This window comes from Nicotiana tomentosiformis, chromosome 5 (genome assembly GCF_000390325.3).
Source record: "Nicotiana tomentosiformis chromosome 5, ASM39032v3, whole genome shotgun sequence".
NCBI lineage: Eukaryota > Viridiplantae > Streptophyta > Magnoliopsida > Solanales > Solanaceae > Nicotiana > Nicotiana tomentosiformis.
Window position 1 is genome coordinate 119,757,819 of NC_090816.1, and position 26,102 is coordinate 119,783,920.

General features: G+C 37.8%; 2 protein-coding genes and 1 long non-coding RNA gene across 3 annotated transcripts; 2 read left to right on the forward strand and 1 right to left on the reverse strand.

Annotated features, from left to right (window-relative positions):
• Nucleotides 1-4,892: 4,892 nt before the first annotated feature.
• LOC138893066 (uncharacterized) lies at nucleotides 4,893-5,875 on the forward strand. The gene is made up of 3 exons (XM_070176835.1): nucleotides 4,893-5,205; nucleotides 5,358-5,431; nucleotides 5,516-5,875. The coding sequence occupies exons 1-3, from the start codon at nucleotides 4,893-4,895 to the stop codon at nucleotides 5,873-5,875; spliced, it is 747 nt and encodes a 248-aa protein (XP_070032936.1).
• Nucleotides 5,876-17,404: 11,529 nt separating this feature from the next.
• Nucleotides 17,405-20,822, forward strand: LOC104085359 (large ribosomal subunit protein uL3m-like). The gene is made up of 6 exons (XM_009589373.4): nucleotides 17,405-17,567; nucleotides 18,052-18,372; nucleotides 18,710-18,919; nucleotides 19,207-19,311; nucleotides 19,639-19,752; nucleotides 20,267-20,822. The coding sequence occupies exons 2-6, from the start codon at nucleotides 18,091-18,093 to the stop codon at nucleotides 20,438-20,440; spliced, it is 885 nt and encodes a 294-aa protein (XP_009587668.2). The 5' UTR covers nucleotides 17,405-17,567; nucleotides 18,052-18,090; the 3' UTR covers nucleotides 20,441-20,822.
• Nucleotides 17,529-18,149, reverse strand: LOC138891629 (uncharacterized). The gene is made up of 2 exons (XR_011407995.1): nucleotides 18,030-18,149; nucleotides 17,529-17,582 (listed from the first exon to the last, which is right to left on the reverse strand). It is a non-coding gene; the product is annotated as an uncharacterized lncRNA (long non-coding RNA).
• Nucleotides 20,823-26,102: the final 5,280 nt, after the last annotated feature.

Sequence of the window (26,102 nt, forward strand, 5' to 3'; positions counted from 1 at the left end):
ACTTGGTTTTGTGATTAGAGCAAAAGATACTGGAGTTACAAGGGGAACTTGAGCAGGTCCGTAACTTGGAAAACTTTTCCCTTACCTTGAATGTTCCCGACATCAACCAACAAAACGCCCAAAACTCAACACCTCCTCAAAATACACAAAACCAGCACCCGCAAAATCCTCCCGCACCTCGTTAATATGCCACGCCTCCCCAAAATACTAATCCTTCACCAGAACCAACTCCTCAATAACATCATCACTATCTGACCCAGTACCCACAAACTACCACATACCACACCCCACAGAATACACCACAGCCTACTCCTAACCCGCAAAACTCAACCAATGACCACCATTATGCCGAGATTATCGGAGTCCACCAAAGCAATCCCATATATGTGGAAACCTTACCCCACACCCCCACAACAAACCCTATACATACCCAAATCTGCCAAGAAGGACATGCTCATCAAGAACATGGAAGAGGAACTCAAGAAACTTACCAGCAAGGTTCAAAATGTCGAAGGGGGCAAAGGCGTTGAGGGTTTGAATTATGAAGATTTGTGTATTCAGACGGAGGTAGAACTACTAGAGGGTTATAAACCTCCCAAGTTCGAAATGTTCGACGAAACAGGTGATCTGAAGGTACACTTGAGAACATATTGTGACAAGCTTGTAGGAGTTGGCAGGGATGAAAGAATCTGCATGAAGCTGTTCTTGAGAAGCCTCACTGGAGATGCCTTGTTTTAATACATCAGTCAGAACCCAAAGAAATGGGTTAATTGGGTAAGCATGGCATTGATTTCATGGATCGGTTCAGGTTTAACACAGAAAACGCACCAGACATTTTCTACATCCAAAATCTCAAGAAGAAACCAACGGAAACTTTCCGCGAGTATGCTACTCGGTGGAGGTCTGAAGCTGCAAAAGTAAGGCCAGCGCGGGAAGAAGAATAGATGAATAAGTTCTTCGTCAGAGCTTAGTATCCGCAATACTACGAAGGATTGATGGTTATTGAAAACCATAAATTTTCCGATATCATCAAGTTGGGAGAAAGAATAGAAGAAGGGATCAAAAGCGGAATGGTGACAAATTTTAAAGCACTCCAAGACACAAATAAGGCCCTGCAGTCAGGAGGTATCTCCAAGAAGCAAGAAGTAGGTGCAGTAATGGTAGCCCAAGGTCTGAAGTCTCCTCTCACATACCAAACACCTCCACCCACATATCAACCTTCACCTCCCAGATACCGACAACCTGCCACCACTTACCATACCTATAACACCCAACCCGCATACTACCACTCACCTCAGCCCGCCTAAACTACCAAAAACCAAGACCAAATTTCGACCACAGACCATCCAGACAATACACCCCAATTGCTGAACCTATAGACTAACTGTACGATAGGCTGAAGGTTGCTGGTTATATTACTCACATTCTCGTTGTCACCATGGAAAATTCCTCTCAATGGGTTAATCCAAATAAGACATGTGCCTATCACTCAGGCATGAAAGGTCATACTATTGACGAGTGTCATACTTTGAAGGATAATATTCAGACATTAATCGACACCAAAGTCATACATGCAAAGGAGGATGCTCCCAATGTTTGTAATAATCCTCTCCCGGATCACAGGGGTGGAGGGGTAAACATGATAGAGACCGATGAAGAATGGGACTCAGAGGGGTCAATTGAACTCATTCGAGAAGGGGATAATCCTGAAATATCTCCAGTCACTCTCACATCTATGATGGTATAAACTCAGGCACCAATTGAAGTTGAGGTAGTTGCACCAACTCTGTTTGAGGTTTAAGTAAAACCACACTTCACCGTGATGGTAACACCTACACCGTCTTATAAGGTTAATGATATACCATGGGATTATGCTGCAGAAGCAAGAAGGAAAGGAAAGGGGAAAAAAAGAATAAACTGGTGCAACACAAGGTATGACCAGAACTGGTAGGGTTTACATGCCCGAGTATTTGGGGGGAACAAGTAAAGAAGCCGCTTCCAGGCATCCCATCATTGAAACCGGCCCGAATGATCTTTGGAGAAAGGTGCAAGCAAAGGAGTATTCTGTGGTTGATCATTTGAACAAAACCCCTACTCAGATATTCATTCTATCACTACTGCAGAATTCTGAGGCACACAAGAATGCATTGATGAAAGTGTTGAATGAGGCTTATGTACCCAACAACATTACCAGTGGAGAGATGGCCAATATGATAGGACAAGTGTTGGAAAGCCACAAGATCACTTTTCATGAAGACGAGCTACCACCAGAAGGACTTGGTCACAACAGGGCACTGCATATCACAGTGCAGTTTGAGGATAAGTTCATTGCTAGAGTGTTGATAGATGGGGGTTCGAGTCTTAACATATGTCCACTAACTGCTCTGAAAAGATTGGGTAAAGGCATGCACGAGATACAAGCAGGAAGTATGAATGTGAAAGCATTTGATGGGTCTCAAAAGGCCACAATTGGGGAAACCAACCTCAGCATACAGATGAGCCCAACCTGTTTTGCTGTTGAATTTCAAGTGTTGGACATATCTGCTACCTACAACCTATTGTTGGGACGACCTTTGATACATGCCGTTGGGGCCGTAGCTTCTACTCTACATCAGGTCATAAAGTTTGAGTGGAACCATCAGGAAGTGATCATCCACGAGGACGGAAGTAATTCCATTTACACCTGTCAAACTGTTACGGTCATCGAGAATAAAAGGAAGTTGGGTGGAGAAACATACCATCGCATCAAGTGCGTCAACGCAATTGAAAAGGATAAATGGTGGAGCAGTAAGATATAAGGCATATTGGCATGGACAAGGTATGAGCATGGCAAAGGTCTCGGTAAGAATATCCAGGGGATCACCAAACCAATACAGCTAAAGCGTCACGGCACAACTTTTGGACTTGGGTATGAATACACCTTGCACGAGTATCAAAATTGGTTGCCACCATGGCGTGGTCCTTATTACCCTCTAGAGCAACCAATACCACATTTGAGCCAGTCATTTCACCAAGCTGACATGATGTGGGAGTCCAAAGAAAATGAAGTTCTAGCCGGTATAAGGAATCTATTTCTGGATGATGAAGACATGGATTGCAGTGCAATAGTTGAGGCGGAGGAGGAGGAAGGCCTCATTATTCAAACCGTGGAGAATGGAGATATTCTCAAAAACTAGACCGTTGCACCATCAAGGGCCTATCGAGTTCCTGGATAGCCTGGCAATTAGCATCATTTATTTTAAAAGCAATTTTTATGAGCATTTAAGACATTTTCAGTATTTTGTTTTAAGCATGTTTTGTTTTGAAATAATTGCTCGGGTCATCAAGCCGTACCTGTTTGACGTTTTCAAGATTTATCTAAATGCATTGTTGTTTTTAGTATTTATTATTATTCTTTATGTTTTTTCTCTACAACATTATTATTATTATCTATCCCGATGAACTTACGACTATGGCATGTAATGAGACAACGCAACATAAGGATAATGATTCAGAGGATCTGGAAGAGGATATAATGCCCGAGGAAATTGTCAGAGAAGTGAAAAACTTTGAAAACAAGCCTAAGTACAATTTGGATGAGACTGAAATAGTTAATCTAGGAGACTCCGAAACAGTCAAGGAAACACGTGTAAGCATTCACCGGTCACCATCAGAGAAAGAATAATACACTCATTTCCTGAAGGAATATGAGGATATCTTTGCATGGTCCTATGATGATATGACCGGTTTGAGCACGTCTATAGTGGATCATAAACTACCTACCAACCCAATGTGTCCGTCGGTAAAGCAGAAGCTCAAAATTTTCAAGCTAGATATGAGTTTTAAAATCAAAGAAGAAGTCACGAAGCAGATCAAAGCTAAGGTTCTCAAAGTGGTTGAATATCCAACTTGGTTGGCTAACATCGTGCCAGTTCCGAAGAAGGACTGGTAAATCAGAGTATGCATCGATTATCGGGACCTAAACAAAGCAAGTCCCAAAGATGATTTCCCGTTACCCAACATACAAAAATTGATCGACAACTACGCCAAGCATGAACTCCAATCCTTTGTGTATTGCTTCGCGGGATATCATCAGATCTGGATAGATGAAGAGGATGCCGAAAAGATAACTTTTATCACACCATAGGGGGTGTACTGCTATAAAATGATCTCGTTTGGTCTGAAGAATGTTGGGGCCATTATATGAGGCACATGACAACTATTTTGCACGACATGATACACAAGGAAATAAAGGTATATGTGGATGACATCATCATCAAATCCAAGAAAAGTACAAATCACATAGCAGACTTGAGGAAATTCTTTGATCGAATTTGAAGTACAATTTGAAATTGAATCCCGCAAAATATGCCTTCGGGGTCCCCGCAGGAAAATTATTAGGATTCATCGTCAGCTGCCGAGGAATTGAGATATACCCATCAAAGGTCAAGGCTATCCAAGATTTGCCACCTCCAAAGAACAATAAAGACGTGATGAGCTTTTTGGGATGTCTTAATTACATCACTCGCTTCATAGCACAATCAACCGTGATTTGTGAGCCGATTTTCAAAATGTTAATAAAGAAGGATGATGCAACCAATTTGACTAAAGACTGCCAGAACGCTTTTGACATAATCAAAGAATATTTGTCCACACCGCCAGTCCTGGTCCCATCAAAACCTGGTAGACCACTGCTACTCTATCTCTCTGTATTAGATGAGGCTTTCAGTTGTGTATTGGGACAACACGACGAGATGGTAAGGAAAGAACATACCATATACTATTTGAGTAAGAAGTTCACACCCTACGAAGCACGGTATTCTTTGCTGGAACACACCTGCTGTGCATTGACCTGGATAGCCCAAAAACTGAGGCACTACTTCTATACATATATCACATATCTCATATCAAGGATGGATCCTCTGAAGTACATCTTTCAGAAACCCATGCCTACAGGGAAGCTGGCAAAATGGCAGATATTGTTGAGTGAATTCGACATCGTCTATGTGACTCAGAAGGCAGTTAAGGGACAATCATTAGTGGATCATCTTGCGGAAAATCCTGTAGGAGGAGAATATGAACCAGTAAAAATGTATTTTCCTGATGAAGAAGTATCATTCATAAGAGAATATATCACCGAAGCCTACGACATGTGGAGAATATTTTTCGATGGAGCCGCAAACTTCAAAGGAGTGGGTATTGGAGCCGTTTTGGTGACAGAAACAGGTCAACATTGTTTGGTATCCGCAAAACTCAGATTTCTGTGCACCAATAATATGGCAGAATATGAGGCTTGCATATTGGGGCTCAATTTGGCCGTTGACATGAATATCCAGGAATTAATAGTAATTGGTGATTCAGATCTTCTGGTACATCAGATGCAGAGAGAATGTGCTACAAAGAATACCAAGATATTACCATATCTATATCATGTGCAAGAGATGATGATGAGGTTCACGAAGATAGAGTTTAGACATGTCCCGAGAATCCAGAATGAGTTCGCAGACGCATTGCCACTTTGTCCTCCGTGATACAGCATCCGAACAAGAATTTCATAGACCCCATTCCGGTAAGGATTCATAATCAGACAGCTTACTGCGCTCATGTTGAAGAAGAAGCAGACGGGTATCCATGGTTCCATGATATCAAGGAGTACTTGGAAAAAGGAGAGTATCCGGAGCATGTAAATCATACTAAAAAATGCACGCTCCGAAGATTGTCCAACCATTTCTTCCAAAGTGGAGGAATTATGTACATAAAGACTCTAGACTTAGGATTATTACGGTATGTTGACGCCAAGGAAGCTTCTAAACTGCTCGAAGAGATACACTCTGGAACTTGCGGACCACACATGAATGGTTTCGTTTTAGCCAAGAAGATACTGAGGGCAGGTTAGTTTTGGATGACTATGGAAACATATTGCATCAAGTATGTCCAAAAATGTCATTAGTGCCAAATACACGTAGATATGATACGGGCGGCGCCAACTGAACTCAATGCAATGAGTGCACCTTGGCCTTTTACCGCTTGGGGAATGGACGTCATTGGACCAATCGAGCCTGCCGCTTCAAACGGGCACATGTTCATTTTAGTGGCCATAGACTACTTCACAAAATGGGTCGAAGCTGCATCCTACAAAGTTGTAACCAAGAAAGTAGTCGCAGATTTTGTGAGAGATCGTATTGTTTGCCGATTCGGGGTCCTAGAGTCCATCATCACCGACAACGCCGCCAATCTCAATAGTGACCTAATGAAAGCTATGTGTGAGACCCTCAAAATTAAGCACAAGAATTCCACAACATACATGCCTCAAATGAATGGAGTCGTGGAGGCCGCAAACAAGAATATCAAGAAAATACTGAGGAAGATGGTAGACAACCACAAGAAATGGCATGAGAGGTTATTATTTGCCTTATTGGGGTACCGGACCACAGTCCGCACGTAAACCAGGGTAACTCCTTACCTATTGGTCTACGGTACGGAAGCCGTCATTCCCGCCGAGGTAGAAATTCCCTCCCTGAAAATTATACAGGAAGTTGAACTCAGTGATGTAGAGTGGGTAAGAAGTCGCTATGAACAATTAGCTCTCATTGACGGTAAAAGAATGAATGTAGTGTGTCATGGTCAACTTTATCATTACAGAATGTCCAGAGCTTTCAACAAAAGGGACAAACCTAGACAGTTTGCATCGGGGCAGCTGGTGCTGAAATGAATCTTTCCACATCAGGATAAAGCCAAAGAAAAATTCCCACCCAACTGGCAAGGACCCTATATGGTTCACAGAGTACTAACAGGAGGAGCACTCATACTCACAAAAATAGATGGAGAGATTTGGCCAAAGCCTATCAACTCAGATGTAGTCAAAATATACTATGTTTAAAGTTGTTTACATTTATGCAATTGATGTAACTGAACTACGCTTGACATGATTCCTGTTTAAGAGGGGATACGTAGGCAGCCCTGTGGGTTCGGTCACAATTCAATAAAATTCTCATTTTTCCCACAATCAGAAACTGGGGTAGAATTTTGAGGAGGACCCTCAAAATTTCGGGGCAAGCTTAGCCAACGGCACCGTGTGCGGAATATCCAGAAAATCGTCTAAATAACCAGGGCAGAATTTTGAGTAGGACCCTCAAAATTCTATGGCAAGAAGGTCGCAATGTCTCTGATAATGTCACAGTTATGGTTCATCTAATTTATGTAATATTACTGTGTTTTAAATAACTATGCACATATATTTTTCGAAAAACTTTATTTTTAGCCAGATGCTACCCATGGTAACTCAAGCAGGATTTCAATGCAGAGCAAAGCAAAGCAAAGCAAGAAGGCGGAGGCACAAACCGACCTCCCCGTAAAACTCACAATTTTCCTTTGGATACAGGCACAAGGAATAGCCGCGAGTACGTGCACACCTTAGAATCACTATCTTCATAACAACAAAGCTGTCGAACGCAAACATATCTCCAGCTAAGAAATACTCTGCTATTACTTATTATCTATTCATTGTATGAGACTAAGCACTGTCTCCATTTTGCATGTGGCTAAGCTCTGCCTCCTTAATTGCACAAGGCTAAGCTCTGCCTTTCAAATTGCATGAGACTAAGCATAGTCTCCCATCTTGCATGAGGCTAAGCCATGCCTCTTCAATTGCACAAGGCTAAGCTCTGTCTTTCCTATTGCATGAGACTAAGTATTGTCTCCATTTTCCATGAGGCTAAGCTCTGCCTCCTTAATTGCATAAGGCTAAGCTATGCCTTTCCTATTGCTTGTGACTAAGCATTGTCTCCCATCTTGCATGAGGCTAAGCTCTGCCTTTCCTATTACACGAGACTAAGCATAGTCTCCCATCTCGCATGAGGCTAAGCCTTGCCTCTTCAGTTGCACAAGGCTAAGATTTGCCTTTCCTATTGCATGAGACTAAGCATTGTCTCCATTTTTCATGAGGCTAAGCCCTGCCTCCTTAATCGCACAAGGCTAAGCTATGACTTTCCTATTGAATGAGACTAAGCATTGTCTCCCATCTTGTATGAGGCTAAGCCCTGCCTCCTTAATTGCATAAGGTTAAGCTCTGCCTTTCCTATTGCACGAGACTAAGCATTGTCTCCATTTTGCATGAGGCTAAGTCATGCCGCCTCAATTGCATAAAGCTAAGATCTGCCTTCCCAATGCAAGCATTGTCTCCAATCCTGTGTGAAACTAAGCATTGTCTACAACCTTGAACAAGACTAAGCATTGTCTCTCCTTGCATAACCACAAATGATGCGTTGTTCAAAACCTTGTATTATTCTGTTCTCTCGGGGCTAAGCTCTGCCCCCGGTTCTACACAAGACTAAGCTCTGACTTGTTTCATCTCATGGGCTGAAGCAGAGCTAAATTTTTCGAAGGCATCATAGTCCGAAGGCATGATCCTTGTAGCCGGAAGACACCATGCCATGGTCTTAGGATCTCTCAATATCGCACATCATTATTCAAAGGCATCATAGTTCGGAGGCACCATCTTCATAGCCCGAGAACATCATTTCATGGCCTGCGAATCCCCTATCTCACAATTTATGGCCTAGGACATCACTGTCTAAGGACATCATCCTCACCGTCCAAAGACGATCTCCATAGTCTAGAGGGAATTTGCATCATGCTTAAATTTATGCAATAATCTATATGTATTTGTATGCATCGTATTTTGAGTTTGCAGGTGATCCAAGAAATAACCGTTCTCTTAACTGGAGCAATCTTCGCTCCAATTTCCATTCAACGTTCATGTCTAGCAATTATTTCAAATGTAATCAACCACCGTCCGTTACCCATTTCCATATGATAACCATTCAAATATCCATAGCCATTCCCAGATACATCCGTTTACAATCCCAATATCATCTTATCTAGAATATCTTGTCCGTTCTTACAATAACTCCATTAGTTTATTCCACCGTTAGATCCAGGACTACACATGGCCTGATTCCTGTAAAATCATGGATATGTAGGCAACTCAAAAACCAGGGTTCAACCTATATTTTTCAAAATCACCCCATTCGGTCAAAATCGGTCATCATTTCTTTACCCGACAACTCTTTCATCCTTCCCAGGTAAAGAGGGGCAGCTATTGATACCCAATTCTTTCCTCATATATATACTTTAAAAATAGTACGTATGCATCATCATTTAGTTTATAAGCATATACAAGCATTTTTCATATTTGTTTTTTCTTTCATAATTTTTAAAGGCTTTAAATAAATTTATTTCTATATTTTTTATTATATAAATATCTAATAATTACCCTCTAAATTATTTTTATGATAATTTAATCATCTAAACTTATCATTTATACCAATATGAGGTTTTAAATATTTTCAGGGTCATTTCTTATAATTACATTTGCATTTTTTAGGGTGAAATTGCACATTTTGCAATAAATAGCTCATATGCACGTATAATTACATTATTTATGCAGAAAATAATTTTTTTATATTTTTATAATGTTAAATAATTGTTTTTAATCATTTTCATGCACAAATAATATTTTTTTTATTTGTTTATTATATTTTTATAAATTATTTACTTGTTAAAATTGGGTATTTAAAATATAGCCCTAAATTCCTTCTAATTTCGGACCTAACTACCCAAACATAGCCCAATTACCCCTGTCCCAAGACCAACTAACCCAACCCCATATCCGGTCGCGACCCATTTAATCACCCGACCCAAAACCCTTTTAAATCGTGGCCGTTGATCTCTGAGATCAACGGCCCACATTTCACCCTCCCCTTTTAATTATACCCAAACCCCCTAACCCTAAATCATTCATCACCGCCCGCCGCCTTTAAATCCTCTCATCTCTCATCTCTCAAACCCTAGCCTCTTTCCCTCAATTTTCTCTCATAATCCCACCGGACATGGGATTACATGGCTATTTCTTGCCATATTCGACTTCCCTCTGGTACTGGAACCTTCTATATACCGCTTGCCTAAACATGGCAAGCGGATCTCATCAACTTCGAACCAAAACTGGTTCAGTTTCTTGACCTTTTTCGTCTATGTTCATTCTTGTTCTTTTATGGTATGAATCTCTATGTGTTTCTATGATTCCTATTCACCCTAAAATTAGGGTTTCAGATTCTTTCAAATCGAACCAAGTCTGGTTCGATTCTTTGATTTTAAAAGGTATTCATGTCTATGTTCATCTTATTCTATGCAGCATGTGAGTTTTACCTTTTATTTATTTTATATTTCTACCGATTTGTGTACTTTATCTAAAATTAGGGTTTTGAAATTTTCTCTTTTCCTTACTTATTTCAATTTCTTTCCTTTCTCGTGTTTGATTGATAATTTTTCTTATTTGGATGTTAATTTCTACTATTATATAAATCCCTCCCCATTCCCCTTTGAGAGGGACTGGAATTATTAATATTTACTAAAAACTGAATTTATCTCTCTTTGTTCTTTAAATACTCGTGTTCTATATTCTGGTTCCTGGCCGGCTAAAAGCCAAGGCCAGAAATTCTGGGTTCTTGCTACTGTGAACTTTGTTCTTTCTTGGTTTTCGCTTAACTAGTGAGTTGTTGAACTTTTGTCACTTCATTCTTGTTTACCCGTCATTTGCATATGTTTTCGCTTCTGAACATTGTAGTTTAATGTGTTTTCTGGGCTATTCTTGTATGCAATCCTGGTTGCTTTACTTTAATTTTGGGTCTCTCTAATCTTCACTTTATTATGTTGGTAATCTGAAACATGCCTAAGCCTAATTCGAGTACTCAAGATTCTCTTAATTTCGTTTAGCCAACGTGTTACTGCTTGACATCTCTTTGGTGTTTAATCCTGCTTAAGGTTGTCCATTCTGTTATTCGAATATGCTCCATGTGCATAATTTGAACTTCCTTTAGATTAACTGGTCTATTAGGTCAGATTTGAATGCTTGCACTTACTGTATGACATGAGTTTATCTTCCCTTTCTGTTCTGAATCTCTATAATGGCAATCTTGCATATGTAGTATGTTTTAATTATGTGTCAAGATCATGTTCTATCAATCATGACTAGTTCTCAGTTAATATAACCCTTAGCATGTTTTGGCTCACTTGATCCACCAGTATGTTGTCATAATTTGTGCTTCCCTACTATGTCTAAATGATGTTCTGCTACCTGATATGAAGTTAACATGGCTATCTTGTGACACTAGCATCTATACTTAAACATAATTTAGACCTTTTCTCTGTTATGAGTATGTGTACTCCAATCCTGCAAACCTGTTTGTTAATGTGTAACTACTTATGCACTAGGTGTTGAACTTGTTATTCTAAATCTTGCTAAAGGTGTTCTTAAAACTTAAAGCCGGTTTGATTATTTGCTTTATGTGCCCAACTTGACTATTTTTGTACCCTTTAGTTTTGTCCCTCAGCTATTGTTCACTCTCATTCATTATCATTTATGTTATTCTGAACTCCTTATTCCTTGCCGGTTGAAAGCCAAGGCTATCAAGGCTCTTGCCACTGACATGTCAGATTTGGTCCCTAATCTTTCCTCTGAACTGTCTCTGTTAACCTCCCTAGTGTGAGCAATGCCCTGGATTCTTGAAGCCCTTGGGAACTCTAACATACTAGGCCCTTGGTTCTATATACTCAACTCTGTTTTGTGCCCACTGGGTGAATCACTCAATTCTTGGGTGCCTTATGTCCATGAAGATGTAATTTTGGGCTGTTATGAACTATGAGAATGAAGGCTTGGCCTGACCCAGTGTATCTTTGGGCCTGCTGTAGGCTCCCTATAACTATTCTACTTTGTAATTTATTCTATTCATTATGGGTATGTAATGATTCTTGTAGTGACATTTTGGGGTATTAGTAAAAGTGAAAAGGGGGTTTTATCTTACACTTGCATTAAAATGGGTAGAAAATCCTGCCTATAGGTTTGTTACTTAGCTAAAATGTGTTATTATGCTCAAACATGTTCAGTTGTCATGTGTTAGAAATCATGCCTATAGGTATTCTATTTTGCTCAAAACGTGTCACTTTTCAGTTATTATAGAAATCTTGCCTATAGGTATCCTATTATGCTCAAACATGTTCTATTATTACGTGTTAGCAATCTTGCCTATAGGTTCTTCATTTGGTTCAAATATGTTCTACTTCTGCTTGCTAGAAACCATGCCTATAGGATATTGAATGATGAATGTCTCAATGTGCGCATAGGACTCTATTTACATGCGGCTTAATCCACAGATTTAGATGTCATGCCTATAGGAACTAAAAAATAGTTTTAATTATAGAAATCATGTCTATCGGGCCCGAATCAGTATTAATTACTGCATTGCTCGTTTCTTCAACACCGTGCTAATCATCACTATTAGATACCATGCTTATAGGACTCGATTAAGCAGTTTTGAACATAATCTTGTGATTGTCATTGTCAGTTGTTGCGAGAATCACTTAGACATCATGACTATATATTTAATCTCTTATGCTTGTAATCAGTAGGCAACTATGTAGGCTGTAAAAACTTGTATTAAAAGGAAAAGGCTTGTAAAACTGCTTGCTTATGAAATTCGGAATCACATAGAGATCCTGCCTATAGGATTCTGCAAACTTATTAAAATCTGCAACTGTCAATATGAATCAGTTTGCGTGCGTTTTGTTGTTTAAGTGCGGAGGCTAACTTGAGCCCTTATTTGCTTATACGTGAAAGTCCAAATTATTTTGCATGTTGTCTAGTCTTTTCTCCTTTTTAGCAACCTAAGTTAAAGTCTAGTACCACTCCGAGATAGAGGTCCAAATGCCTCCTGGACCATAGGCATGGGCGGGTAGTGCACGCATAGGTCACGGTTTAGAATCAACTAGTGCGCTTTAGGTAAACAACTTAAAGATAGTAATCGGGTAGCATGAGATGATATTTGTTTTTTGCCCAATTTTTGTCTCTTCTCATTGTTTAGACTAATTCATATAATTCAAGTTTGGTCGGGACCCACCGTTGTGGACCTCGAGGTAATTTGAGCACTTACCCGATCTTTGGTGACGCAACTGGTTAATCCAGAGTTATCTGCAAATAGGTGCCCAATGAACCTTAAAAATCGTTAGGTGGCGACTCTTCTCTCTTAATACCCTTCCTTAAAAGATTTTTCATGTGTCAAAGCCTGATTTCGCGAGAAAAAAGGGGCGCGACATCACATAGCTTATGTGATAAGTTTGACGACTCACATGAGCCAATCAGAATCAAGCAAGAGAGTTCATATGTAGTTGGACTGTACATCCTTTACCACTATAAATAGAGGTGTTACATAACTCTCTAGGACATTCAGAGTTGGAGAAAAATATTCCGAAATTGGTGAAGGCATCCACAAACAGAGAGATCAATCATCAAGTGTATAGTTCTTCAACAAAGGAGTGATCAATGGAGTTCTTCCCGGAGATCAATCCGTAACAACAAAGTGCTGCTCGACGTTCTTGGCGATTAGGTACATCACAAGGAAGTCTGCATCGTCCTACATTCGAGAAAGACGCTTCTCAAACCCTCGAGTCACGAAGAATTTTAGATAGGAGGATCAAGGGATACATAGAATTGTACTCACAAATATTTATCAATAAAATCTCTTTTTCTTCATATTATTTTTGTTGCAGTTTAATTTCCGGACTACGAAAATTTGTTGCGAACAATAATATTCGACAATTCCAAAGCAAGACATTCTAATATGCTTAGAAGTGTTTCTATTTTTTTTTAAGTATAAATATGGGTACATTTCTTTACTTTTATAGTATATATGAGGTGTATGGTATTTTCTACGGTCCACTTTAATTAATATTTTGATTGTTTTCATATATATTAAGGAATTCATCTCTTAATATTGATTAACAATAAAATTGACCATATTAACCTTAATTTGATCATTAAAAATACAAAAAATAATACTCCTATACTTTTTACTTCAAGGATAACTTGGGGAGAAAAAGGTTAATTCCTTCTTGATATCCGAAAAAATCAAATATTATGGACCATATAAAGAATAACAAAAAAATCAAGGAATTTTTTACCTATCTATACTACATATAAAACCTTTTTACCTTCCCTAATCAAGTTTTAACTTAATTACATGGTATATACAATTTACCAATTATATACAAATTAGTATTAATGAGTATCCCTTTATATTAGAAATTTAACAGGGAATCCCCTTCCTTGCGCTCTCTTTCTCTCTCTCTCTCTCCGTCTTTCTTTCTCTCTCCCTCTCCTTCTCTGTTCTTTCCCCAATTTTTCTTTCGTTATTTTTCTCTGTTTTTTATCCTTTCTTTTTTTAGGAAATTCATCAATGAATTCCAATTGTTTTAATATAGAATTTTAACTTAGCAATCCTTTCATGTTGCACAATTGGTGTTCAAATTAAAATTATCAATCAATAAATTTTGAAGGTGTTTGATTTTCCGTCACTGACAGCCATTAAAAACTTTGAAGCTTTGAATTCGAATTTGGATTTTCAAAAACTATTGTTTGTTTGTATTGGGTGTTATTGCAAGCAATTGAAAATATTCTTTGGAGTTTATATCTCAATTTTGAAGGTGTTTGGTGAAGATTAAACTTGATTTTGGTTGAATTTCAGATTAAAACTCGAAGAAGATGAAGAAGAAAAAGAAGAAGAAGACATGACACACAATATACTAACGAAATTGTATTTAAATTGTATTCTATTATAATTATATATATTTTTATTTGAATATTGTATGAAAGTTAAAAAATAGTTATATAATGTATGAATCGTTGTATGAAATTTATAATTAAGTTATAAATACTTTCTTTTTACGTAAAGTTGTTGATATGTATCAAAAATATATTAAGAGATGAAGTTTTGATTGTAATTTCAGAGAGGAAGAAGAACACACCACTTACAAAATATAGACCAATTACATACAAAAGACAATTGTATAAAGTTTGTATGAATATTATATTTAAGTTGTATTTAACTGGATAGAAGTGATGTATGGGCATTGTAGATAAGTTGTACACTATATAATTTACATTAAATTTGTGTGAAATCTATTTTTAATTTGTATATTGTTGTACCATATATTATTCTTTTTTTATTAGGTAAAATAAGTATGCATCTTTTCAAGAACCCAATGTTAGAACCCTTCCTCAAAAGACCAAAATTGAGTTCGATGCTTATTCAACACTAAAATATGCACTCCGTTGTGAATGAAAATGTTCACTTTTCTTTTTGAGAGCCAAATCCCCAAACACCACAGGTAATTCATACCTGATGTGAATGGTTGTAATTAAAAACAAAAGGACTACCTTAAAAGGCTCATACCAAAGACGTTCGAATGCTCTACTTGAAGATTTTTACTACTGTACAAAAAGGGAAATAATTTAACGGAAATTCTGTGGTCTCATAACCAACACAACTCTCCACATAATAACTGGCACTTACAAAGGATACAAAGCTCAATTATACTGGAGGACTTCCTCCCTATCATAGGGATTGGAGCTTGCAACAAAAAATTTAAGGGAAAATGGCCAAATTTAGCCATATACTTTATAATATTTTCTACATTTAACTTGCGCTTATACTATCTGGTCAAATTTATCCCTACCCTTATATTATCCGACCAAATTTATCCCTACCATAAGCAAATTTTTAAAAATTACCTCTTGATCTTTTAGGTAACCCAAAATCTCCCAGTTTCCTTTTATTTGAATCACTTGTTGTTCTTTTTGCTCCACTATTTTCAAAAATTACTATTGACGTACTAGACTATACAAATTATTCATGGATATTTTTAATTACCAATGCACTCACTTCTCTTCTTGTAATAGTGTGTTTGGAATTTGTTTAAAATTTATTTATTTTTTAATCATATACACACCGTAGAATTCAGTGGGTCTAAATATTGTGTATTATATGAAGCTGCTATGCCTGCTCATCATGTATGTGCATGTATATTTGAATATATTTTGTTATTGTCTGGTTAGTGTAAAGTTCGATCAACTAACTTAATAGTGCACAATGCGTAGGTAGATTAAAGCAAAATTGAATTCGACAATGTAAAGTTTCCAAGGAACTTCAATTTTTCACTAATACTTGCAAGGTCTCCATACCTTTGGAAAATAAATTTATTAAAGTTGGGGTATTGTAAATACTTTTAGAATTTGAACAAGCTACCTAATTAAGATTCTTCAATTTACTATACATTGTTTACAAACCGTTGTATTATTTTAATATTTTTTTCTCTTACTTTTTTCTCCATTAAGAAAGTAGGTAAATGCCAATTATTTCGAAAATAATGGATCAAGAAGAAGAATAATTGACTTAATTAAAATGACTTGGGAAATTCTGGGTCACCTGACGGACTGAAGGATAATTTTTAAAAGTTTGTTGATGGTAGGGGTAAATTTGGCCAGATAGTATAACAATAGAGATAAATTTAGTCGGATAGTATAACAGAGGTTAAATGCAGATACTATTCTAAAGTAAGGGGTATATTTGGCCCTTCCCCCAAGATTTAATAACGAGTTGCAAGACTCCCCTTGTCCGCATTACATTGACATTACCAATATATATATTAGATATTCTCTTTATAGGCTTGCTTCAGCTGGACTGTTAATTTGGATCACAGAGTTAGATGCTGCAAACACCACCAACCAGGTAATCTTACTTGATTATTGTATTTAAAAAGAAAAAAATTAATTAAATATATATATCGCAATTGTTCTTTTTTCTTTTGGGAGAAACCGGAGAGATAAAAGTTTGATTGAAAGAAAGTGGAGAGAAAATAGGAAAATGATATAACTAAATCCCTTAATTTAAGGCACTAATAATGAATTATATATAATTTATAAGTAATCCTTGTTTAGGGCGGGTACTATATAAAACTATGATAATTTTGGTAAATAAATTTCAAATATTGTATAGGAAAGAAAAAATCTCAATAATCAATTAAAGTGGTCCGGAGAGAGTAAGAAAAGACGTAAAAATAGCACGGGCTAGCCAATTTTCGGAATGATAATTTAAAAATAGCTAAAGTTTGTAAAGTCATTGAAAAATAGTCACTATTTTGATGCAACACAGACCGGTCCAGCATAATATACTGGAGATTGGTACACCTGTGTATGAACTTCCAGCATATTATGCTGGAACTCCAACACGCAGAAAGTTCCAGCATAATAAACTGGAGATTGGAGTACATATGTATGAACTTCCAGCATATTATGCTGGACCGGTATATTATACTAGAACTCCAGTATATTATGCTGGAATATTTTTCGAATTTTGAACAATATTTTCATTCAAATTTATCTTTACATAAGTGACTAAATTTCTATTACTTTTAAAACTGTAACTATTTTTCAATTACCACTTATAAATCTGACTATTTTTTGAATTCACACATAAAAGAGTACTTACACTCCTAGACAAATGATGATACAGACTCTAAAAGACCATAATGGGCCGGACTGAAAGCGGCCCATTAAAAGAAGTTCATTTCGGGGGCACCATTGCTACTGCTTTTGCTGCTACTACCTGAATTGGAGTTACTTTTTTCGCTTTCAAGCTCTAAACTTTAACTCCGTCAAGCCCTAATCTCACTCTCCTCCCACCTCCTTCTGCCGTGAGGTATAATTTATTCCTCTATTCCTGTGGATCTACCTGTTGCTCGTGAGTTTTTTTCCCGTTTTATTTATTTAATTACTTTTGCCTTTTAGGATCTTTTCCCGGCTTTTGCTCTTCGGTCGTTAGCATATGTATTAATTTGTCGAGATTCTTCTTTTACTTTCGCCTATTCGATGGTTTTATTTCTGCAATGTTTGGTTTTGTTGTTTAATCATGTGTGTGTGTGTTTTTCTGAATTTTTTTAATGTTTTTGTTGGTTTTGAGAGATGCTTACCTATAGGTCTGTTGGTACCAATAAAACTTAGGGACCATGTTTTGAGTTCTTCCATGTATCTTCTTGTAGTTAGTTGTAACTTCAATGTATCTATAGCTCTGGAACCGTTGGATTCAAATTGCATTACTAAACCTTTTTTGTCTTAAAGAAAAATGCTGTGGAATTGTTATTACTATAACATTGTTTTGTACCTTCTTTTTCCCCATTTCATAGGCGTAGGGAGAAAAAGGAGAAAGAAATCTCTTCAATTCAATGGCGAGAAGCCTCATTTCTCATGTCCGCATCCTCTTCTCAGAAACCCGGTACAGAACCTTCAGTAGCCAAGTGGAGGAACTAAGGAATCGGATTATAGAAGGAAAACCCGGGATCATGACTCCAAAATCGAAACGGACAGGAGCAATAGCAGTAAAATGTGGAATGACAGCACTCTGGGATAAATGGGGTGAACGTCTCCCCATCACCATCCTTTGGTTAGATGATAACATTGTTTCCCAGGTCAAAACACCGGAGAAAGAAGGCTTCTCCGCCCTACAGGTGAATCAATTATGCTAACTTCTTAAAGACTGAATCTTTGTCCCAAAAAAAAAAAGAAGAAAAGAAAACTAGAATAAGAAATATTTGTCAGTGTAAGCTGTCATTGTAATCGTTGTGACAACTTTGTGAATGGGTTTTCAAGCCAGAAATAGATATTCTGGTGGCTTTTACAATTAATATCTATTTCAAGCCAGAAATAGATATTCTAGTGGCTTTTACTAATCGACCAGAAAGTAATAAATAAAAGAAACTTGTTGAATAAATGACATTGAGGACTGTATGAATTACTCCTTACGCTGTGGTGTAGTTATATTGATCTTTATTTGCTGGTAGTTAGATTGGATGTGCCCACAAAAAGGAGAAGCATTTGACAAAACCTGAAGTAGGTCATTTTAGAGCACAAGGTGTGCCCATGAAGAGAAAGTTGAAGGAATTTCCTGTTACAGAAGATGCACTTCTTCCTGGTGGAACGAGCATCAGCGTCCGCCATTTTGTTCCTGGCCAGTATGTGGATGTTACTGGAATTACAAGAGGGAAAGGCTTTCAGGTGTGGAGTAATCTTGATTGTGTTTATTGTTTCATTAGTCGTTTTTATTGCTCTTTACCTGTTATGGACTTCCTCACTTTACTATAGGATATTAATGTTTTGGATATGAACTCTCTAAGCATTAGCTAATGGTAGAAAGATTTTTTTGTTTGTGGAACAAAATTCCACCTTTCTACTTTCTGTTCCACCTCTTATTATGCAAATTGAACTGTCATTGTTGTCTCGCTATTGGAGGCTGTATCTCGTTGTATGAACTGTACTAAAGATGGGGAATTTCATGTGTGTAGGGTGGGATGAAAAGATGGGGGTTTAAAGGTATGCCTGCATCACATGGTGCTTCATTATCCCACAGAAGTATTGGTTCTACAGGTCAAAGAGATGCTCCAGGAAAGGTAGGTATTACCTTTTCTTCAATTTTATTTAGTAATTTACGGTGCTTGAGTTTTATTTTTACAATTAAATAAGTTGGCACTTGCTACACGCCTCATTTGGTCTAAAGTATGCTCCAAAGCCCGTGACACTTTAAATTAGTTGGGAGCTTTAACCTCTCATCTGGGGCAGAGAACTTACATTGCCAAAATTGCATTTGATACCTTGATCAGCTAATTTGGCTAACCGGTTTATTTGAAGTAAATAGACAATTGCTTTTGGATAATGCTGTTGTGGAATCTAATTAATGTTACAAGCTTCTGCTTACATTTGTATTTATTTCTTTTAAGGTATTTAAAGGGAGAAAGATGCCCGGGCGCATGGGTGGAGTGCAACGAACTGTTAAAAATGTTTGGGTCTACAAGATTGATCCTGCCAGAAACTTGATGTGGGTCAAAGGCCAGGCAAGATTTTGAAACCCTTTCTTGTTTTCTCTTAACTTGAAACAAGTGGATATGAGAGTTATCCTCCCGTATGCATTAGTTAAATATAATTCTCTTTCTTGTGCAATCTTTTAGATTACTATGCATTCTAGCTCATCTTGACTGAGAGTTGTAACTTATTCAAAAAAGAAGAGAGAGAGGTAAAGAGAGCGATAGTTGGTACTGTAACATGGGCAATCAACATTGTCAACTCCCCCCCCCCCCCTTGTGTGGGCTTGCTAATGAATATTATTTACCTATAAAAAACTGAGCAGTCTGCAAATATATGAGAACTAGGGCGGTTCACTTTTCTTTCTTGGAGGTGACTGAATTTAAGTTTGAAGAAAGGCGTCATTTCGAATCTCTTGCATGGGACTGTGGTCTAATTTCTTTGATCTTGTAAAGAGGGTGGAATTCTTCAGTATGATGCCAGTCCTTGCCCAGTTGTATGGGTAGATAACTCAGAGCCTGTAATTTACTGTAACTTTCTTTCCAGGTTCCAGGAGCTGAAGGTAACTTTGTATTCATTAAAGATTCTGTGTACAAGAAGCCAGATATTTCAATGCTTCCATTTCCCACTTACTTTGCCCCAGAAGATGAAGACCAAGCTGATTTGGAACCACTAGTGGCGGATCTTGGTGGTACAGACCCGTTTATGGCTGCTGATTAGTTGTAGCCAACCTGGCTGTGGACTACGTCATTTTCTCTATCCGTTCTTTTACCTTTTTATTGTGAAAGTGGTTTTGCGCGGGCAGGGGTTTATTTAGAAGGAATTTGTTTGTGGTAGTGTTTTGGCATTTTCTCTGGCTGACGGGATTCAACTAGTAATTTCGAGTTATACTACAAACAGCAGCAGCTTATAGATAAATAGAATTTTCTCTGCTCCCTTCTTTTAGGACAGCCATTATAGAATTTGGAATCAGAGTTTTAAAAAATCTCAACTTGTTAAAGGCGATGTTGTCATTATTATAGGACCAACTTGAAATGGACCAACAGGTTATTTGCTTAGAATGTGAACCTTTCTAGCTTATAGATAAAAGATTAGCTGTCAATGGTGGTGTCTGATATTATTTATATAGTACTTGGTCTTCATACTCAATGATGTTTAGAAGCAAATTACAGAAATAGAACTTAACAGGGAGAGACATACAAGCTAACACTTAGATAATCCACATAGGCTGCTGAAGTATGTCATCACAATTCCAAAGGTTGAAACCTAAAGAAACAGAGCAATGCAAAAATACTACATATGAATTCCAGGAACGTAGTTTAAAGCTACGCAAAGTAGGTCACAATGTCAAAAGCTTTTACATTCAAATATTTGGCTGAAGTGAGACTCTTGATTTTTTTCTTCCATTTTATGAGTTATACGTGTTTGTAACCATTCATTTTACTCCATTGAATAGTAAGGGTTACAGAATATATGTTGGTCATGTGCCACAAAGAAGTGACAGCTTATTAATCAGTTTTTGTTGAAGAAAATGGAAGAAAAGCCTTAGCTCGAATATTTACCTCCTGAGAAAGGTTAGCAACGTAACTCTATAAAATAGTTGCTCTCGATCGTAATAATGCTGAGATTTGAGAAAAGAGAGCATGTTGACTTATTCTAGAATAAAGAAAATGATACTATTAATATTAACGAACTGCCTTGATTGGGTTGTTGAGGATTCAAACATGCATAATAACCATTCTCTTTATGTAAAACTCCAGTTGACTTATGGAAACAAACTGTTATACAAACACGAAAAATATGATCAGCATCTTTTGCACAGAAGGCAGAAATTGTTTAACTGCTCTTCTCCTTAGGTTTATTTGAGTTGGGATTGTTACAAGGTGCTATTTAATGTCTCAAGATTCATCGTATATGCTTTGCATTTTTAATTACCAGTCGTCTTTATGGATGCAATACTATACATATCTAATGTACTGATTCCTAGCATATATAGCTGACGCCGAAATGCAAAACGCAAAACAAGGGAGAAAGCACAATTTATATGTTCAATAGTCCACTCATCTAAAAATAGACTTATATAGATAAAAAGTTACAGTAATAGTGGAATTGTAACGACCCGGCCGGTCGTTTTGAACATTTGTATTCCATTCAGCTGTTTAAAGTCTTGAGTAGCTCCATATGACGTCTTATGATTTGTTTGAATAGTTGGTTTTAGTTTTCAGATGATTCATAATTGATTCGGAATAGGGATTCTCATGTTAGAAGTTTTGAGTTGGAAGAGTTGACCAAGTTTGAACTTTACGTATTTGACCTGGATCGGAGTTTTGATGGTTCCGTTAGGTCCGGGTGGTGATTTTGGATTTGGGAGTATGCCTAGATTTGCCTTTGGATATTTCTAGAAGGTTTCGGCACTAATTGGCGAAAGTTTGAAATTTGAAGGTTTGGAATGTTCATAAGTTTCGCCGAGAGTTGACTTTGATGATATCAGGTTCGGATTGTGGTTCCGGGAATTGGAATAACTTCGTTATGTCATTTGGGACTTGTGTGCAATATTTAAGTTCATTCCGGGATGATTTGATATGTTTCAGCACGAGTTTTGAAAGTTAAAAGTTCATTAAGTTCGATTAGAGGTGCGATTCGTGGTTTTGATATTGTTATGCGTAATTTGAGGCCCCGAGTAGGTTCGTGTTATGTTATGGGACTCGTTGGTATGTTCAGACGGGGTCCTGATGGGCTCAGGGTGAGTTTTGGACGTGGTTCTAATCATTTTGCCTCATGTTGCATTGCTGAAGAAATGCCGGTGCTGGTGTTTCTGCATCTGCAGAAGTTTGGACGCAGATGTAAGTCCGCAGATGCAGACGTTTCATCGCAAAAGCGAAAGTGGCAGGTTGGGTGTGAAAGTCGTAGGTGCGGGTGCATGGTCATATCTATGCGACCGCATGTGCAGTTCTATATGCCCAGAATCGCGATCGCAAAAGCGGAGGCTGCTGAGTTTGGGCGTGTTTGCAGAAGCGAAGCCTAGGCCGCACGTGCGAGTTCGCAGAAGTGGGAATTTGTTCGCAAATGTGAAAATAGGTGGGCAGAAGTTATAAATCGAGGGTTAGAGTCATTTTATCATATTTTGAGCTGGGGAGCTCGGATTTGGGCGATTTTGGAGGCGATTTTTACCACAAGGATTGGGGTAAGTGTTCTCTACTTGGTTTACATTATATTTCATGAATCTATCTTCATTTTTGATAATTGGATTATGAATTTTAAAGAGAAATTTGGGTTTTTTTTGTCTAAAATTTCATAAATTGAATTTTTGAGTTTTGAACATCGATACAGAGTCGGATAGTGAAACTAGTATGGTTTGACTCGCAATTGAATGAGTTGTCGGATTTTGTGAATTTTGTCGGGTTTCGAGGTACGGGACGGTGTTTGACTTTTTGGTTGCGTTTGAGTAAATGTGTAAAGATTCGACCTTTATCGATTAGGTTTGATTCCTATGACATTAATTGATGATTTTGAGTTGCTTCTGGCTAGTTTCGAGCCGCTCGGAAGATGACTTGAGCGAGATGGCGCTTCTAGTGTATCGATTTGGCTTGTTTGAGGTAAGTGTTTTGCCTAACTTTGTTGAGAAAATTTTTCCTACTAATTGCTATTGTTTGCTACATGCGGGGGTGATGCATATATGAGGTGACGAGCGTATATGCATGTGCGAGGGTTAATCATGCTCGAGGGTAAATTATATGATTAATTGTGCCTTGTAAAATTACGTGACTTTCTTGTTTCCTGCCTTACTTGACTTCTAGATTACTAAGAATATGAAATAAATGTTAGAAACCGAGATTTAGCTTATTATAACTTGATTAAAATTTGACGGATTTTTGTGAAGCCATTGATGTGTTAAATTCGATCATCACTATGTTTAATTATTAATATATCGCTACGACCGTTATTCTTGAGATATTGGATTCTATACTTGAGTTAAAGATCATTTTTGAGATTTGTCGAAATAGTTGAACAATAAAGTAGTTGGGGTTTATTGAATTGCTAGCACGTGGGTCCGAGGATGATTTTTATCGACTTTTCAAACAGAGTTGAGAGTTGTTGTAAATAGGATTATAATGAGTCTTTGAGTATATATTTATGGAATTTCTCATTTTTTGACTAGTTTCGGAGCGTTGGGTATCGGTTTGAGTTGTCGGAAGGCCTTGGGAGCCGGTTATGGAATTTCGGAGTAAGGTAAGTCTCCTTCTAACCTTGTAAGAGGGAAATAACCCCATAGGTGAAATAATACGATATGTGCTTCTATTTGTGGGGGCAACGTACACACGGGGTGATGAGAGTCTATACGTAGCTACTATTATGCTAAGTTCGGGTAGTCTAGGCCCCAAATCATGCTATACTTGCGATATTTGCAACCTTATTGTTAATTTATATTGCTTAAATCATATTGAACTTGGTAAAAAAAAAAATTAAAAGGTTAAACTTCGTTTTTCTTGACCGTTAAATGAGAATTGACTTTTTCATGGATAATTTCTCCTTAAAGAATTCTTGATTGACTGTTGAATGTGTTTATATTTTGTGGAATGGGTAGAACGCCTCGGCAGATTAAATAGATGCATCTATGGTTCGCACCGTTCGACCCTCGGCAGTGCACAGTTTAAATATTTATGTTGGAGTGGGCCGTACAACCTCAACATGATTTGCGCATGATTGAATTGATTGCTTTGGAATTTACAATAAATGATATTGCCTCCTTGGCCTGAGATAAATTGTTAAATAATGGGAAATAAATTTGGAGATTTCTTAATTATAAAAGAACTGCTTACTTACTTCAAAATATTGAGCTTGCAACTGTTTTATATAATCCATACATAATTATATCATTGATATCCTATGTATAGCCCATAGTAAGAGTTGAAGTCGACCCTTCGTCACTACTTCTTCGAGGTTAGGCGGGATACTTACTGGGTACACATTGATTTACGTATTCATACTACACTTGTTGTACTTTTTTGTGCAGGTATATATATGTTTAGTGGCCTTGTGGGCGCAAAGGCGTGGTTTTGGCGGGGACTTAGGTGAGCTGCATTCTATACTACAGCATGATAATATAAATGAAATGGCACGGCATTACCCTTTGTGCTTTTACTCTCATCCTCACATGATAATTTAAATGAGAACACAATAATATAAATGAAATAGCACGGCATCACCCTTCGTGCTTTTACTCTCATCCTCACATGATAATGTAAATGAGATCATGATAATGTAAGTGAAATGGCACGGTATCACCCTTCGTACTTTTACTTTTATCCTCACATGATAATGTAAATAAAATGGCACGGCATCACCCTTCGTGCTTTACACTCTTCCTCACCAAGCATATGTATATCAATGATAAGCAAGGTAGGAAGCATGAATAATATCATGGAGAGTGTTTAAGCGAATATTCCAATTGAACATCAATCACATAATAAATTATATATTTGAGTTCGTGAGGTTATGGGTAAAGTTTATCTTCAAAAATATCAAAATCAAAAAATACCAAATTCTAGGTTTTCTACCAAAACCCTACAATTTCTACTAATTTTCATGCTTAAATCCTCAGAGAATCCATGTATTTAACTTATAATAAGTGTGAATCGCTTACCTTGTGTTGCTTGATGAAACTCACCCTTTGGAGCTCTCCAATATCGTCCCAACCAAGTGAGAAATGAGAGAGGAAGAGCCAAATCTCGCTCTTAAAACCATTCTGCCCAGTGCCATTTCCGCACCTGCGGCTTCGCAAGTGCGAGACCCCTTCCGCTTCTGCGCTCAACCCTTCGTTTATGTGCTTGCGCAGATGCGACAAAAACTCCGCACCTGCGGTCCTTCACCTGGGCGATCTGCTCCGCTACTGTGGCTCCTATGTCGCTTATGCGCCCTCCGCACCTGCGGCCAAAACCTCGCAGGTGCGGTTACACCAGATGACAACAGCCCTTAGTCCTTCTTCCAAGTCCCAACTCGATCCGTTTACCATCCGGATTCCACCCAAGGCCCTCGGGACCTCAACCAATTATACCAACACATCCCAAAACACATTATGAACTCAGTCGAGCCTTCAAATCATATCAAACAACATCGAAACTACGAATCACCCTCCAATTCAAACCTAATGAACTTTGAAGCTTCTACCTTCGATGTCGAAACCTATCAAATCACGTCCGATTGATCTCAAATTTTGCACACAAGTCATAATTGACATTACGGACCTACTCCAACTTACGGAATCGGAATATGACCCTGATATCAAAAAGTCCACTCTCGGTCAAACTCTCCAAAAATCTTCAAATTTCTAACTTTCGCTAGATGACCCTGAAATGACCTACGGACCTCCAAATCCACTTCA

What these genes read in the sequence shown, in the direction of transcription:
- LOC138893066 (XM_070176835.1), top strand. Translation starts at nt 4,893, where the DNA reads ATGGATCCTCTGAAGTACATCTTTCAGAAACCCATGCCTACAGGGAAG. An exon ending in CGTTTTGGTGACAGAAACAG is followed by an intron (nt 5,206 to 5,357) that starts GTCAACATTGTT and finishes CTGGTACATCAG; the next exon opens with ATGCAGAGAGAATGTGCTAC. An exon ending in GTGCAAGAGATGATGATGAG is followed by an intron (nt 5,432 to 5,515) that starts GTTCACGAAGAT and finishes TCCGTGATACAG; the next exon opens with CATCCGAACAAGAATTTCAT.
- LOC104085359 (XM_009589373.4), top strand. Translation starts at nt 18,091, where the DNA reads ATGGCGAGAAGCCTCATTTCTCATGTCCGCATCCTCTTCTCAGAAACC. An exon ending in AAGGCTTCTCCGCCCTACAG is followed by an intron (nt 18,373 to 18,709) that starts GTGAATCAATTA and finishes GCTGGTAGTTAG; the next exon opens with ATTGGATGTGCCCACAAAAA. An exon ending in AAAGAGATGCTCCAGGAAAG is followed by an intron (nt 19,312 to 19,638) that starts GTAGGTATTACC and finishes ATTTCTTTTAAG; the next exon opens with GTATTTAAAGGGAGAAAGAT.